The 14,307-nt window shown below is 40.9% G+C and overlaps 1 protein-coding gene across 2 annotated transcripts in view; it reads left to right on the top strand.

Moving 5' to 3' along the window:
* tert (telomerase reverse transcriptase) overlaps nt 1-14,307 on the top strand; it is a 55,107-nt gene that overhangs the window by 21,705 nt on the left and 19,095 nt on the right. The window contains exons 10-13 of one of the 2 annotated variants that reach the window (XM_063069681.1): nt 1,804-1,875; nt 3,492-3,680; nt 9,894-10,020; nt 10,814-10,875. In XM_063069681.1, coding sequence (XP_062925751.1) covers nt 1,804-1,875; nt 3,492-3,680; nt 9,894-10,020; nt 10,814-10,875 — 450 coding nt within the window. Of the gene's footprint in view, nt 1-1,803; nt 1,876-3,491; nt 3,681-4,010; nt 4,083-9,893; nt 10,021-10,813; nt 10,876-14,307 lie in introns of those variants that run through there. The other variant, XM_063069682.1, reaches the window with a different exon arrangement.

Below are 14,307 nucleotides of genomic sequence, written 5' to 3'. Positions count from 1 at the left end.
TTAAATAATGTGGCAATATATTGTTTTATGTGGTGGCGTGATACATGTATTGTGGCTACACCGTGGTCCGGACAGAGGTTGTTTCGTTTGTGGACAATCAGCCCGATGACAATAAACTTGAACTTGAAGATACAGAACTTCTAAATCACTCATTTAAAATCCCCCATTTCGATGTAAAAAAGGATGTTCTGATCCCGACCATTGCAGGCAATATGTGTGTGTGACTACGGACGTATATGCGATCGGACGTTGTCCGAATGGACGTTAAGTGGTGCACACCTGTAATAAGGATACACCTTACGCTTTTATTTCTTTTAGGGACCACAACATATTAGGGAGGCTAATTGCAGGGAAGGCTGCTCAAATATTTCACAGTTCTTTTCAGCAGAAAACCAAAGTCTGACAGAGAAGGTCACTAGAACTGAGGTGTACTTTACATCTTTCATTGTTAGGCATAACCTGCCATTCCAGGTGTGTAAGCACACAGGCAAGCTATTCAGGAAAATGTTTCCTGATTCAGAAATAGCAAAAAACTATGCCTGCTCATCAACCAAGACAGCAGCTATTGTGAACATGGCACTTTAAGACAGAATTCAGAGGTCAGCTGTCTCTGTGAATCTGATGTCTTGCAAAATTAACAAATTCATTGACACAGACTGCTATGAGGTTGAGACCTCCCCGAAATAAGGTTGAGACCTCCCTGAAATGAGTTTTTGCAGGGTGGGATGTCTGTGCAGATGATATCACCATAGTGGGCCGTACGTCAGATAATGAATTGGTAGAAGTGCAGGCAGGAGATGGAGAGCCTAGTGACGTGGCATCATGACAACAAGCTTTCCCTCAATGTCACCAAATCAAAAGAGCTGGTCATTCCCTTCAGGAAGGCGAGGAGGGTTTCAGATGCTCCTGTTTTCATCAACAGTACTGAAGTCAAAGTTGAGAGCTGTAAATTTCCAGGAGTGGGCATCACCAAAGGCCTGTCCTGGTCCAGACTTCACCACAGCCAAGAAAGCACACCAATACCTCTGCGTTTTCAAGAGACTAAAGAAACTTGGCATGCCCCGTTTGATACCTCACCAATTTTTTATCAATGTATCATAGAAATTGATCACGGTGTAGTATGCCAACGGCCCTACATGTGACCACAAGAAACTACAGAGTGTTGTGGACATAGCTTAGCACATCACAGAAACCAGCTTCCCTTTCATACACTCTGTGTTTGCTTTTCGCTGCCTCGTTAAAGCAGCCAACAAAATCAAAGACCTCACCTACCCCACTTTCATCAGGCAGAAGATAACAAAGCCTAAAATCCCATACCACCACTTTCTATCTTGTTGTTATAAGACAATTGAACATTATCTAGGTATGATAAGATGGACACGTGACCTCACAGCCTACCTTGTTAGGAGCTTGCAACCTAATGTCTACCTGCACATTACTTTCTCTGTAAGACTTTATTCTGCATTCTGTCGAAGAGTCTCGGCCCGAAATGTTGACTGTACTTTTTTTTCCATAGATGCTGCCTGGCCTGCTGAGTTCCTCCAGCATTTTGTGTGTGTTGCTTTGATTTTTTTCTCTTATTTCTGCATTTTGTTATTGTTTAGTACTAGATCAATGCACTGTTGTAATTAATTGACTTATATGAACAGTGTGCAAGTCAAGTTTTTCACTGTGCCTTGGGACATTTGACAATAACAAACCAAGTTGCCAATTAATCTATTACTGAGAGAAATCACTTCTGGTTTTGAACATTGGCATTAATTTCATTTTTCCAATGATTGCTAAAATATTTATTTATCATAGGTTGATGATGCGACTGATTGATGACTTTTTGCTAGTTACACCGCACTTGTCACATGCTAAAAGGTTTCTAAGGTAAGTCAGATAGAACAGGTAACTGAGAGCTGAAAGATCTGTTGTGCATGTGCAATAGAAGAGTGGATTGGAATTTCAATTCCATATTACCTTAACATTGTCTTCAGTGGTGTATCAATATGCTGGAGTTGACAGAACACCCTTACACTCTGTTCATTATGTAGTGCAGAAAGCTGGGAACATTTCCCGTGTCAGTTTCAAAGCCACTGAACGTTGCTCATCTATCTATTTATATATATATTCTCCCTATCCCTATCCCTATCCCTATCCCTATCCCTAATCTCCTATCTCTATACACACACACACGCACACACACACACACACACACCATTCCAGTTATTTGGGCCTTCAATTAATCATGGCAGCCACTTACAACTCTTAAATAACAAACACTAATTAAGAAAGTAGCTGGGATTCCCCTCCTGTATTTGGGACACTCTGCTGCTTAATTTGGGCACGACACTGCTGCTCAACAGTTTCTAACTAGTGTCAGACACCTGTACTTGTGTAGCAGTTAGATACTGCACTGTGCTTAGAATGAACAGTTTTTAAATAGTGTCAATTGTGTGTGCTTGTGTTTTTTTAAATTAAAAAAGCAGTGATATTTCTCATGATAACTAGAAATAAGCAGCAAGACCATTCAGGACTGCTTCCCTCACTGCAATTTCAAGCATTGGAGATGCCAGAAATGGCCGGGAATGAAAATGAAGGGATTTCTCTACTTTTAAGTTAGGAACTGCGAAAAATTTGCAGGTGGTAACATTCATTTTGAATGTTGCAATGGAAATGAAGATTTTGAGGATGTAATTGTTGACAGCATTAAATGAAGGCAGTCCATTACCTGCGCTAAGTGTCCGTACTGATTGTCTTCATTTACAGTCAATCAAAAGTGTACACTGGATGAATTCCTCCGATAACTAGTAGAGACCATTGCACAGTGTTATGGTGCTGTAGTACTATAGACAATGTTCTAATTTGTTCTGTATTTTAGTTAAATACATAATTTGTTATTCAGTTAAATGGTAGTTTATCTTTTTTTTTAAATACCTTTTTAACTATTTCCAGGAAACTTGGCTAATTGGGGCATCTGCTTCATTGGGCCAAAATGTACTGATCCCAATTCACTGGAACCCACTCTATATGTACATACACATACTGCTTTTACATGTCTCTCATTATGAAAGGTACATTCAAGCCTTTGACAGTAGGCCCGAAGGATGCTTGTTTCCACAGAGCCGCAACGCTATGGCTCACTAAGGTAGACTGTGGTTGATCTTGCACAGCGGAAAGTGAAAAACAATGCACTTGATGAATACAGAACAATACTCACTCTATAGTTAATGCCAGCCAAATACTGTTTCTGTCGGAATGTTTATTATAACACAATAACTATCCAGTGTGTGGCGTTTCAATTTAAATTGCTTTGCAATATCTGTGATGTTAATCAATACCAAAAAAAACTGATGGGCAGCTATGTTATTATTACCTATTCCAGAATTCATTGTGAAGAATAATTCTTGGTGACAGTTTTTTTTTAAACAAAATGAACTGATACTTCTAGTTCAGATAGAACATCTTACTGAATTATTATTTGTTTATTTTCCTGAATGATCAAGAACTCTGGCTGCAGGGATTCCAGAATATGGCTGCTTCATAAGTCCGCATAAAACTGTCGTCAACTTTCCTGCCGATGAGGATATTCCAGGCTGCAAAATGGCCAGAACATTGCCAGGACACAGTCTTTTCCCATGGTGTGGTCTGCTGTTCGATACACAGACACTGGAGATCTACAGTGACTATTCCAGGTAGGAGGTTTGTCGTAGCAGGGTTCTTCACCAAGGTTCAGATCTTGAAGCAGTTTGACAATATAGGATTTGCAATTGGAGGGAAAAAAGAGTATTTGGGAGGAATCCTTTTAAACGAAGACTGCTGATACACACCAGTGTTGGTTATTAAATGGGATATCTTGAAGTTATCAGAAAAATTGATGGTGTTTCTTGAATCCCCTCTTAAATGAAAAGGGGAGTTGAGGTTACATTTTAAAAAGAGTAAAATTTTGTAGGATGCACTGCGATAGATTAATTTTCTGACCATTCAGAGCCTTGTGACCAACTTCATTTTGTCTTTCAATGTAGCTTCAACAATCCTTGGGTCTTTACTGTATTTCCAGACATGCAGCATTGTCCTTGAAATTGTAAAGCGGGGACTGACATTTTCACTTGTCACATAGTGAAGACAAAAAGACAGCAGCATTTAATTTCAAAACCCATGATAAAACAGTGAATTTTAAATTGTAGAATTGAGGTATGTCAGTATCAATCATGGTTTTTCATTTTAGAACTTGCATTAGTTTTTTGTTAATCTAATTTAAATCATAACAGATGAATTAAAAAAAATTCTACCTTGCTGGATCTCGTAACTAAGAGTATACATACACTGTTAGTGTATTGTGTGTATTTGTACACTGAGCTGATTGCTGAAGTGGTTGAGTCTTTGTAATGTTTTAATTGACTTTTTTTAAACATTCTGTCACATTGCATTGTTATTCTACTCTTCGGTCTTTTAGATCCCAGTAAAAATAACTGTTACATTTAATCCATTTAAACGTTTAAATCTGACTGCTAAATTACTCTGGGGGAAATTAAGAAATCTACTACATAAAGATTGACATAAGAAGATGATGTGCACAAAGTTGGGTGATGATAGTGAGCAGTAAAGATGTCAGGAAAGACAGGCAGGTGATGGGGCAAATGTATAGCCATTGGGATGAGTTGCAGTGCAATAAAGTTGCAGTGAAATCAAAGCAAAAAGTATCAAATACTGGTCTTAAGGTGTTGTACTTAAATGCACGCAGCATAAGAAATAAGGTGGATGATCTTGTTGTACAGCTACAGATTGGCAGGTATGATATTGTGGCCATCACTGAGACCTGGCTAAAGGATGCATGTCTCTGGGAGCTGAACGTCCAAGGATACACGGTGTATCGGAAGGATAGGAAGGTAGGCAGAGGGGGAGGCGTGGCTTTATTGGTAAGAAATGATATTAAATCATTAGAAAGAGGTGATATAGGATCGGAAGGTGCAGAATCTTTATGGGTTGAGCTAAGGAATAGCAGGGGTAAAAGGACCCTGATGGCAGTTATTTATAGGCCTCCAAACAGCTGCAGGGATGTGGACTACAAATTACAACTGGAAATAGAAAAGGCTTGTCAAAAGGGCAGTGTTATGATAACTGTGGGGGATTTTAACATGCGAGTAGATTGGAAAAATCAGGTCAGCACTGGATCTCAAGAGAGAGAATCTGTAGAATGTCTGCGAGATGGCTTTTTAGAACAGCTTGTTGTTGAGCCCACTAGGGGATCGGCTGTACTGGATTGGGTATTGTGTAATGAACCGGAGGTGATTGGAGAGATTGAGGTGAAGGAACCCTTAGGAGGCAGTGATCATAACATGATTGAGTTCACTGTGGAATTAGAAAAAGAGAAGCCGAAATCTGATGTGTCGGTGTTTCAGTGGAGTAAAGGAAACTACAGTGGCATGAGAGAGGAACTGGCCAAAGTTGACTGGAAAGAGACACTGGCGGGAAAGACGGCAGAACAACAGTGGCTGGAGTTTATGTAAGAAATGAGGAATGTGCAAGACAGGTATATTCCAAAAAAGAAGAAATTTTTGAGTGGAAAAAGGATGCAACCGTGGTTGACAAGAGAAGTCAAAGCCAAAGTTAAAGCTAAGGAGAGGGCATACAAGGAAGCAAAAATTAGTGGGAAGACAGAGGATTGGGAAGTCTTTTAAAACCTTACAAAAGGAAACCAAGAAGGTCATTAAGAGAGAAAAGATTAACTATGAAAGGAAACTAGCAAATAATATCAAAGAGGATACTAAAAGCTTTTTCAAGTATATAAAGAGTAAAAGACAGGTGAGAGTAGATAATAGGACCGATAGAAAATGATACTGGAGAAATTGTAATGGGAGATGAGGAGATGGCAGAGGAACTGAACAAGTATTTTGCATCAGTCTTCACTGAGGAAGACAGCAGGATACCGGACACTCAAGGGTGGCAGGGAAGAGAAGTGTGCGCAGTCACAATTACGACAGAGAAAGTACTCAGGAAGCTGAATAGGCTAAAGGTCGATAAATCTGGACCAGGTGGAATGTACCCTCGTGTTCTGAAGGAAGTAGCTGTGGAGATTGCGGATGCATTAGCGATGATCTTTCAAAAGTCGATAGATTCTGGCATGGTTCTGGAGGACTGGAAGATTGCAAATGTCATTCCGCTATTTAAGAAGGGGGCAAGGAAGCAAAAAGGAAATTATAGACCTGTTAGCTTGACGTTGGTGGTTGGGAAGTTGTTGGAGTCGATTGTCAAGGATGAGGTTATAGAGTACCTGGAGGCATATGACAAGATAGGCAGAACTCAGCATGGATTCCTTAAAGGAAAATCCTGCCTGACAAACCGATTACAATTTTTTGAGGAAATTACCAGTAGGCTAGACAAGGGAGATGCAGTGGATGTTGTATATTTGGATTTTCAGAAGGCCTTTGACAAGGTGCCACACATGAGGCTGCTTAACAAGCTAAGAGCCCATGGAATTACAGGAAAGTTACATACGTGGATAGAGCATTGGCTGATTGGCAGGAATCAGAGAGTGGGAATAAAGTGATCCTATTCTGGTTGGCTGCCGGTTACCAGTGGTGTTCCACAGGGATCAACGATTTGGATTATGGAATAGATGGCTTTGTGGCTAAGTTTGCTGACTATACGAAGATAGGTGGAGGGGCCGGTAGTGCTGAGGAAACGGAGAGTCTGCAGAGAGACTTGGATAGATTGGAAGAATGGGCAGAGAAGTGGCAAATGAAGTACAATGTTGGAAAGTGTATGGTTATGCACTTTGGCAGAAAAAATAAACGGGCAGACTATTATTTAAATGGGGAAAGAATTCAAAGTTCTGAGATGCAACGGGACTTGGGAGTCCTCGTACAGGATTCCCTTAAAGTTAACCTCCAGGTTGAGTCGGTAGTGAAGAAGGCGAATGCAATGTTGGCATTCATTTCTAGAGGAATAGAGTATAGGAGCAGGGATGTGATGTTGAGGCTCTATAAGGTGCTGGTGAGACCTCATTTGGAGTACTGTGGGCAGTTTTGGTCTCCTTATTTAAGAAAGGATGTGCTGACGTTGGAGAGGGTACAGAGAAGATTCACTAGAATGATTCCGGGAATGAGAGGGTTAACATATGAGGAACGTTTGTCCGCTCTTGGACTGTATTCCTGGGAGTTTAGAAGAATGAGGGGAGACCTCATAGAAACATTTCGAATGTTAAAAGGCATGGACAGAGTGGATGTGGCAAAGTTGTTTCCCATGATGGGGGAGTCTAGTATGAGAGGGCATGACTTCAGGATTGAAGGGCGCCCTTTCAGAACAGAAATGTGAAAAAAATTTTTTAGTCAGAGGGTGGTGAATCTGTGGAATTTGTTGCCACGGGCAGCAGTGGAGGCCAAGTCATTGGGTGTATTTAAGGCAGAGATTGATAGGTATCTGAGTAGCCAGGGCATCAAAGGTTATGGTGAGAAGGCGGGGCAGTGGGACTAAATAGGATAAAATGGATCAGCTCATGATAAAATGGTGGAGCAGACTTGATGGGCCGAATGGCCTACTTCTGCTCCTTTGTCTTACGGTCTTATGGGTTAAAATGTCATAACAGGCTGAGAGTGAGTTAGTATGTTGCATTTTGTATATCGCATTCTGGGATTGATATTCACATGAAGTTGGCTGTGGCTACTGAATGACTGAGATGCAAACTTAATGGCTGTATGACACTTAACATCTTGCTCATTGTTGCCATCACAGGAGATGCCCTAGACCAGGTATTCCCAACCGGGATCCACGGATCCCTTGTTTAGTGGTATTGGTCCATGCCATTAAAAAAAGGTTGGGAATTCCTACCTAGTCAGTAAAGACAGGTGGGGGGGGGGGTTGTGTTTACATTGAGCAATCTTGGATGCCCCAATCACTTCTCAGTCTATTGAGGCTTTTTAAAATGTAGTTACAGTGCAGGGAATACAGACCCGATCTCCTTGCAGTACACATGGACTAGGTACTCTGATTTATTTTTCTAGATTAGAAATTGAGGTGTAAGTATTGACCTTGACACTAGAGGGAGCTCTGTTTCTCTTTGGAAGTTCCACTGGAATTTTTTAACTTGACTTTAGAGAGAGTGGACTTGCTCTCAGTGCATCAGCTGATCTGTGTTACCAAATTACATGGAATGGGCAGCTGTGTCATTTAAATTGGCACCAAGCCCCTCTCTTCCCAGAACTTTATTTAATCTTCTACTGGTTATGAAATTTGCTTTATAACTTCCACCTTTTCTGGATGTGGCAATAAATTGACTTCTCTTTCTTGAAAAATATATTAGATAGTTAGTTATATGTTAACTTCATTTCCATTAAAGGATGTGCACCATGGTCTTCTGAGTGCGCTGTTGTACTTTATAAGGTGAGAGTATAGTTTCTAAGATTCTGCCAACAACAGTTGTGGGTTGTGTCATCGGTGAATTTATAGATGACCTGTGCATTGTGCCTAGTCACACAGTCATGAGTGTAGGGAGGGCAGAGTGGTGGACTAAGCTCGCATTCTTGAGGTACGGAAAGTCAAAATGATGTGGTGTATTAATGAAAGTACATTTCTCGATGTGATAAAGGCATTAGTTTTAACTCGCAGCCTAGAATAGGATAGTGGGGCAGTCCATCCAGTTTTATCATCCTGGGCTTGGTTATTCCGAGTCAGAATGGGGAGGTGAGGGTGGACAGGAGGTAACTGATCTCTGAAGAATAAAATGAAAAATCACTGGATTTAGTCACCCAAGTGGGCAGGATCCATGGGGGGCGGGGGTAAATAATATTATAAGGATGTCCAGCCAGTGTTTTATTCCTCTGTCTATGTTCTTTGTTACCAATATAGTTTTTCTTAATTCATAAATTTGTCAAAGGTTTCAGTGAGAAGGCAGAGAATGGGGTTGAGAGGGATAATCAATCAGCCATGATCAAATGGCAGAACAGACTAGATGGGCAGAATGGCCTGATTTTGCTGTGATGTCCTGCGGTCTGAACCTGCATCCATCCCCACTAACAGTGTCGTGACTGAGGAGGACAGTGTTCTCAGGCTGCTGATTACTCTGTTTCCTAGTACATATAACTGACTGGGTTAGCAGGATGAGCGTGCCTTAAGATGTAAGATTTGCCTCAGTGCTCCTCCAGGTTTCACCATTTTCTCTCTCCGCAAGCTTTGACCCCACATGGCTGTGTTTAATTGTGCCTCAACCACTCATTTTTATCCCTTGGCAATTGCTACAAAGGACCTAAATACTGAAACCACCTCCACTTCACTTCACCTCTACCCCTGGTCCTTCTGTGAGAGGTGCTAAAACCAAACACGTTGACCAAAATTTATCTTCACTGCCCTTGTATCTCCTTAAATAAATTGGTGTTGCATTTGGCTTAGTAACTTGCCTTTGAAGCATATTGAGGCATTTTACAATGTTAAAAGTTCATTTATAGATTCAAGTTGATGATAAGATGATAAAACAATCTGTTTGGTAATGCGTCTGCTTCGTGACAAGAGGGTATCATTTTTTTTACTTGAGTAGAATCCTTTGAAGTTTATCAGCATAAAATATTAATTTACTCTAGATTCATCAGCCTTACTGATTGCCGTTTAAGATGTACAAAATTATTAAACTGCTGATCCTGTTAGGTGAATATAATATTCCTTAATTTCGTGGAAAAGGCAAGCTATCTTTACTAACTGCTCTGATGAACGTGGTGTTCCTATAAGTTCTGGTTGTTAAAATTTAACTGCATGAGGAAAATATTTCATCCTTTCTGTGATGGTTATAGAAGGCCAGATTGATAAACACAGCTGAATTTGCTACCTGATTTTAAAAACAATCACTGTTTCAAAACATTTGAGTTTGGAGACTTCATTACCATGATACAATAACTTGATTATTTTCTTTAATTTAGCTATGCAAATATCTCCATTAGATCAAGTCTTACTTTCAGCTGTAGTTCTAACGCTGGACAAAATATGAAGAGGAAACTACTGGCTGTTCTGAAGCTGAAATGTCACCATATATTCTTGGATCTTGAGGTGGGATTTGACTTGCCCTCAAATAGCTTTATTTTATCTATTTATTTAGGCCCTTTCAGCAATGCCAGCCCAGCAACCCCTGACAAACCCAATTAACTCTAACCTAATCACGGGACAATTTACAATGACCAGTCAACCTACCCCGTAGGTCTTTGGACTGTGGGAGGAAAGTGGAGGATCTGGGGGGGTGGGGGGGGGGGGGAACGTACAGAGACTCCGTACACAACAGCACTGGGACTGAACTCTGACCGCCTGAACACCAGAATCAGGTATAATAGTACCAGCATGTGTTGTGAAACTTGTTGTCTTTGCGTCAGCAGTACAAAGCAATACTTAGTAATAGAAAAAACTGAATTACAGTAAATATTAAATAGTGCAAAAATAGAAATAAAAAAAGTAGTGAGGTAGTGTTCATGGGTTTGTTGTCCATTCAGAAATCGGACGGCAGAGAAGCTGGTCCTGAATCATTGAGTGCGTGCCTTCAGGCTTCTGTACCTCCTCCCTGACAGTAGCAGTGAGAATAAGGCATGACCTGGCTGATGGGGGTCCTTAATGATGGTCGCTGCCTTTTTGAGGCTTCGCTCCTTGAAGATGCCCTGGCTACTACAGAGGCCAGTGCCCATGACGGAGCTGACTAACTTTACAACTCTCTGCAGCTTCTTTCCATCCTGTGCAACAGCCTCCCTCCCACCCCATACCAGACAGTGATGTAAATGAATGTTCTTTGCTTTGTCCTACCAATAAATGTACGGATGTATGGGCCAGTTGTAATATACTTTAATTTTTTCTGCAGGTCAATACACTGAGAACAGTTGCCATCAATGTCTATAAGATTTTTCTTCTCCAGGCTTACAGGTACTCTTGAAAGTGTGATTTGTTTAATTTCACTGCTTAAAATTGAAGTATGCAGAAAGATACATACATAGTTCAGGACATTGAAATTAAAATAAATAAAAAGCCCTTAAGGTTGTTTTAATGTTGAAGTTTGCTATCTAATCATTGCCTTAATTTGACTTCGCATTCAGTTATGTTTGTGCATTCCTCTTACAACAGCGTGTCCCATTTGTAGTTGAATATTTCAGATATTCTGTGTGATAGCACACCCAAGGACATCCTTTTAAATGTGCCAGTTTAGGAACTGTACTAGAGCCTGTTTGTGGTTACGTGTCTAAACATTGAATTTCCTAGTTGGGGGTGGCGGGGAGGGGGGTGGTAAGGGGTGGGATGCAAAAAGCGTGTGCCAATATCCATGTGTGAAGTCACCTAAAGGTTCCATTGGTCGTTCCTAATTAATTTTTCCTATCTGCACGCAAGCCCTCTGTACTTCATGTACTTAGAAGCCCAGATCTCTCTGGACACTAGCATTCATTAAATGTGAAAAATGTTCTAATTCTACCTATTGAAGTTCATGACATCGCACACACCTCATAATTCTCCATTTGTGGTCTATTTGTTCACTTGTGGTCTGCTGTCTTTTTGCATGTTTTATCTTGAGAAAGTAAGGTTACTTGGCCTTGTTAAATTTACATGTCATTTTAAATCCCCTTCCTACACCATTATCAACTTGTCTTTCCTTGACCCTCTCCATTTTGTTGTATAATACCACAAGCATTAGACACCCAGGCTTCATGAACTACATTTTTATGGTTGTCTTTTCATGTGTTACTTTGTGCCACTGGTACTTAACATCTACAACCCATCACTCACTCACTAATGATCCAAATTAATGTATTGAGTATAGAAGATAGGATGTTATGTTGAAGTTGTATAAGGTATTGGTGAAGCCTAATTTGGAGTACGGTGTGCAGTTTTGGTCACCTACCTACAGAAGAGATGTAAACAAGGTTGAAAGAATGCGGAGAAAATTTACATGGATGTTGCTGGGTCTGGAGGACCTGAGTTATAAGGAAAAATTAAATAGGTTAGGATCGGAGAATGTTCAAAGGAGGTTGATGTAAATGATTCCTGGATTGAATGGCCCGTTATATGAAGAGCATTTGATAGTTTTGGGCCTGTATTCACTAGAATTTAGAAGAATGGGGGTGATCTCATGAAACCTATTGAATGATGAAAGGCCTCGATAGAGTGGATGTGGAGAGGATGTCTCCTATAGTGGGAGAGTTTAAGATCAGAGGACACAATCTCAGAATAGAAAGGTGTCCTTTTATAACAGAGATGAGGAGGAATTTCTTTAGCTAGAGAATGGTGAATTTGTGGAATTTTTTGCCACAGGAGCTGTGAGAGGCTAAGTCTTTATGTATATTTAAGGCAGCAGATGATAGATTGGTCAGGGCATGAGGGGGTATGGGGTAGAAGGCAGGAGATCTGGGGCTGAGAGGAAAATTGGATCAGCCATGATGAAATGGTGGAGTATCACAAAAAACTGTGGATCAATTGTTTAGGAAAAATAACAAGATGGCTTGAGTTGCAAAACTAGATTGAGGTGCTTTTATTTACCTCAAAACAAGACAAAAACTGGGAAAAAAAAACAATATATATAGCCACCCTCAGACTAAACACAAAAGAAAACAAACCCCAAAGCCTTGGTAACCTGAGGCTTATAACTGCTAAGCCCTTCCCCCTAGACCAACCAACCAAAAGCTAATTAACTCAATTATCCAATTAAAGATGGTATCCTCCACCATCAGCACACCTGTGCAGGTTGCTGCTGCCTCTGTACGAGACAGCTCCATACAGCAGCTCTGGTTCAGACCCAGTCACTATTACTGCTGGGGATGAGTGTTTTACCGAGTGCGCCATGTGCTGTCTGTAGTCAGTGATGAGCCTTTGTCACACGGAGCAGCCTCTATGGGCTTAATGGCTTAATTCTGCTCCTATATCTTATGGACTGTATTCTTTAAAACATCGAAGATTGAGAGGATATTTGATAGTGGTGTACAAAATTATGAGGGGTAAATGCAAGCAGGCTTTTTCCACTGTGGTTGGGTGGGACTATAACCAGAGGTCATGGCTTAAGGGTGAAAGGTGAGACGTTTAAGGGGAACATGAGGGGAAACTTCTTCACCCAGAGGGTCGCAAGAGTGTGAAAGGAGCTGCCAGCACAAGCAGTGTATGTGAGCTTGATTTCAGTGTTTAAAAGAAGTTTGGATACGTACATGGATGGTAGGGGTATGGAGGGCCATGGGATTAGGCAGTTTAAAAGGTTTCAGCGTGAGTTAGGTAAGCCTACGTGCCTGTTTCTGTGCTGTACTTCTCTATGACTCTATCAGTTCCTTTTTTTTATCAGTTCTCTCATATTTAAGTAAGTCAAAGTGACTAAGTGTCCTTTTATGAGCCAGTCAAAAAGTCGTAGCCCCTGTAGCTGTGGATCCGTTTTATTGATGCAGGTGGAAAAAACAATTACCTTTAATTGTTGGTGGATTCGATACGAAGATTTTGAGTTAACAACCTTGTTAATGTAATGTAATCTTCCCTCCACAACTGAGGACCTGTCCATTGAAGGGAATAGAAATTGATCATTTGCAGAAGTGGTGGAAATCTATCACGGACCGTTTAAATGTAGGTTATGTCTTTTTTAAGCATTTATATTTAAAAAAAAACTAAAAACATTGTTTTAGCAAATATTGCCCATGTTCCCATTTCCTTCTACTCTACTGTGGTTCCTGATGCAAAGATATGAATGCTCACTTTCCCCCTCTGTTTCTCTGTCTGAAATTGGCTGTTACCCTTTACACTCTGCCCACGTGGGGAAATCCAGCGGTGGTGATTCATTTCAGTCGAGCTGAAGAATCAAAACTGTACCCAACCATACCTTAGTCCTAGAAGGTGTGGGCTGTAAAGTTTTCATTTTGTCAGAAGCATCTGTGTGGATGGGCAGAAGTATTTACAAGTTACTCAGATGGTTAAATTCGAAGGCCTGTTACGTCAGGGCAAGCCTGATTCCATTGTTGTACACTCATCCTGCTTTCACTTGGGCTAGAGCCTGTGGGCTGCCTCAGCCCCCTCCCAGCCTAACGGTCTTGGGTTGGGAACTTACCAGCCAGAGGAATACATTTCACAGCTGATGCTCAAAAACCTCAAAACTGGAGTCTGTTGGGTATGCTGTCGTTATTTTCCATTCCCTTTTTAGACATGGACTCAATGTATTGTTCCGTATGAAAACCAAAAGTTGTATCCCTCTAAGATACTGACGTTAATGTAGTGTGCTGATGCGGGGGGAGAGAGAGCTAACTTGCCCTGTGGGAGACCCCATTTGTTCTCTCAGGCAGATCCCGTAGCCACTGTTTGAAGAAGAGCAGAGGGATTGCTTCATTACCTGAGTAGATA

This window comes from Mobula hypostoma, chromosome 17 (assembly GCF_963921235.1).
Source record: "Mobula hypostoma chromosome 17, sMobHyp1.1, whole genome shotgun sequence".
Classification (NCBI taxonomy): Eukaryota; Metazoa; Chordata; class Chondrichthyes; order Myliobatiformes; family Myliobatidae; genus Mobula; species Mobula hypostoma.
The sequence above is the reverse complement of the archived record's forward strand: the minus strand, read 5'-3'. Positions and strand labels throughout refer to the sequence as shown.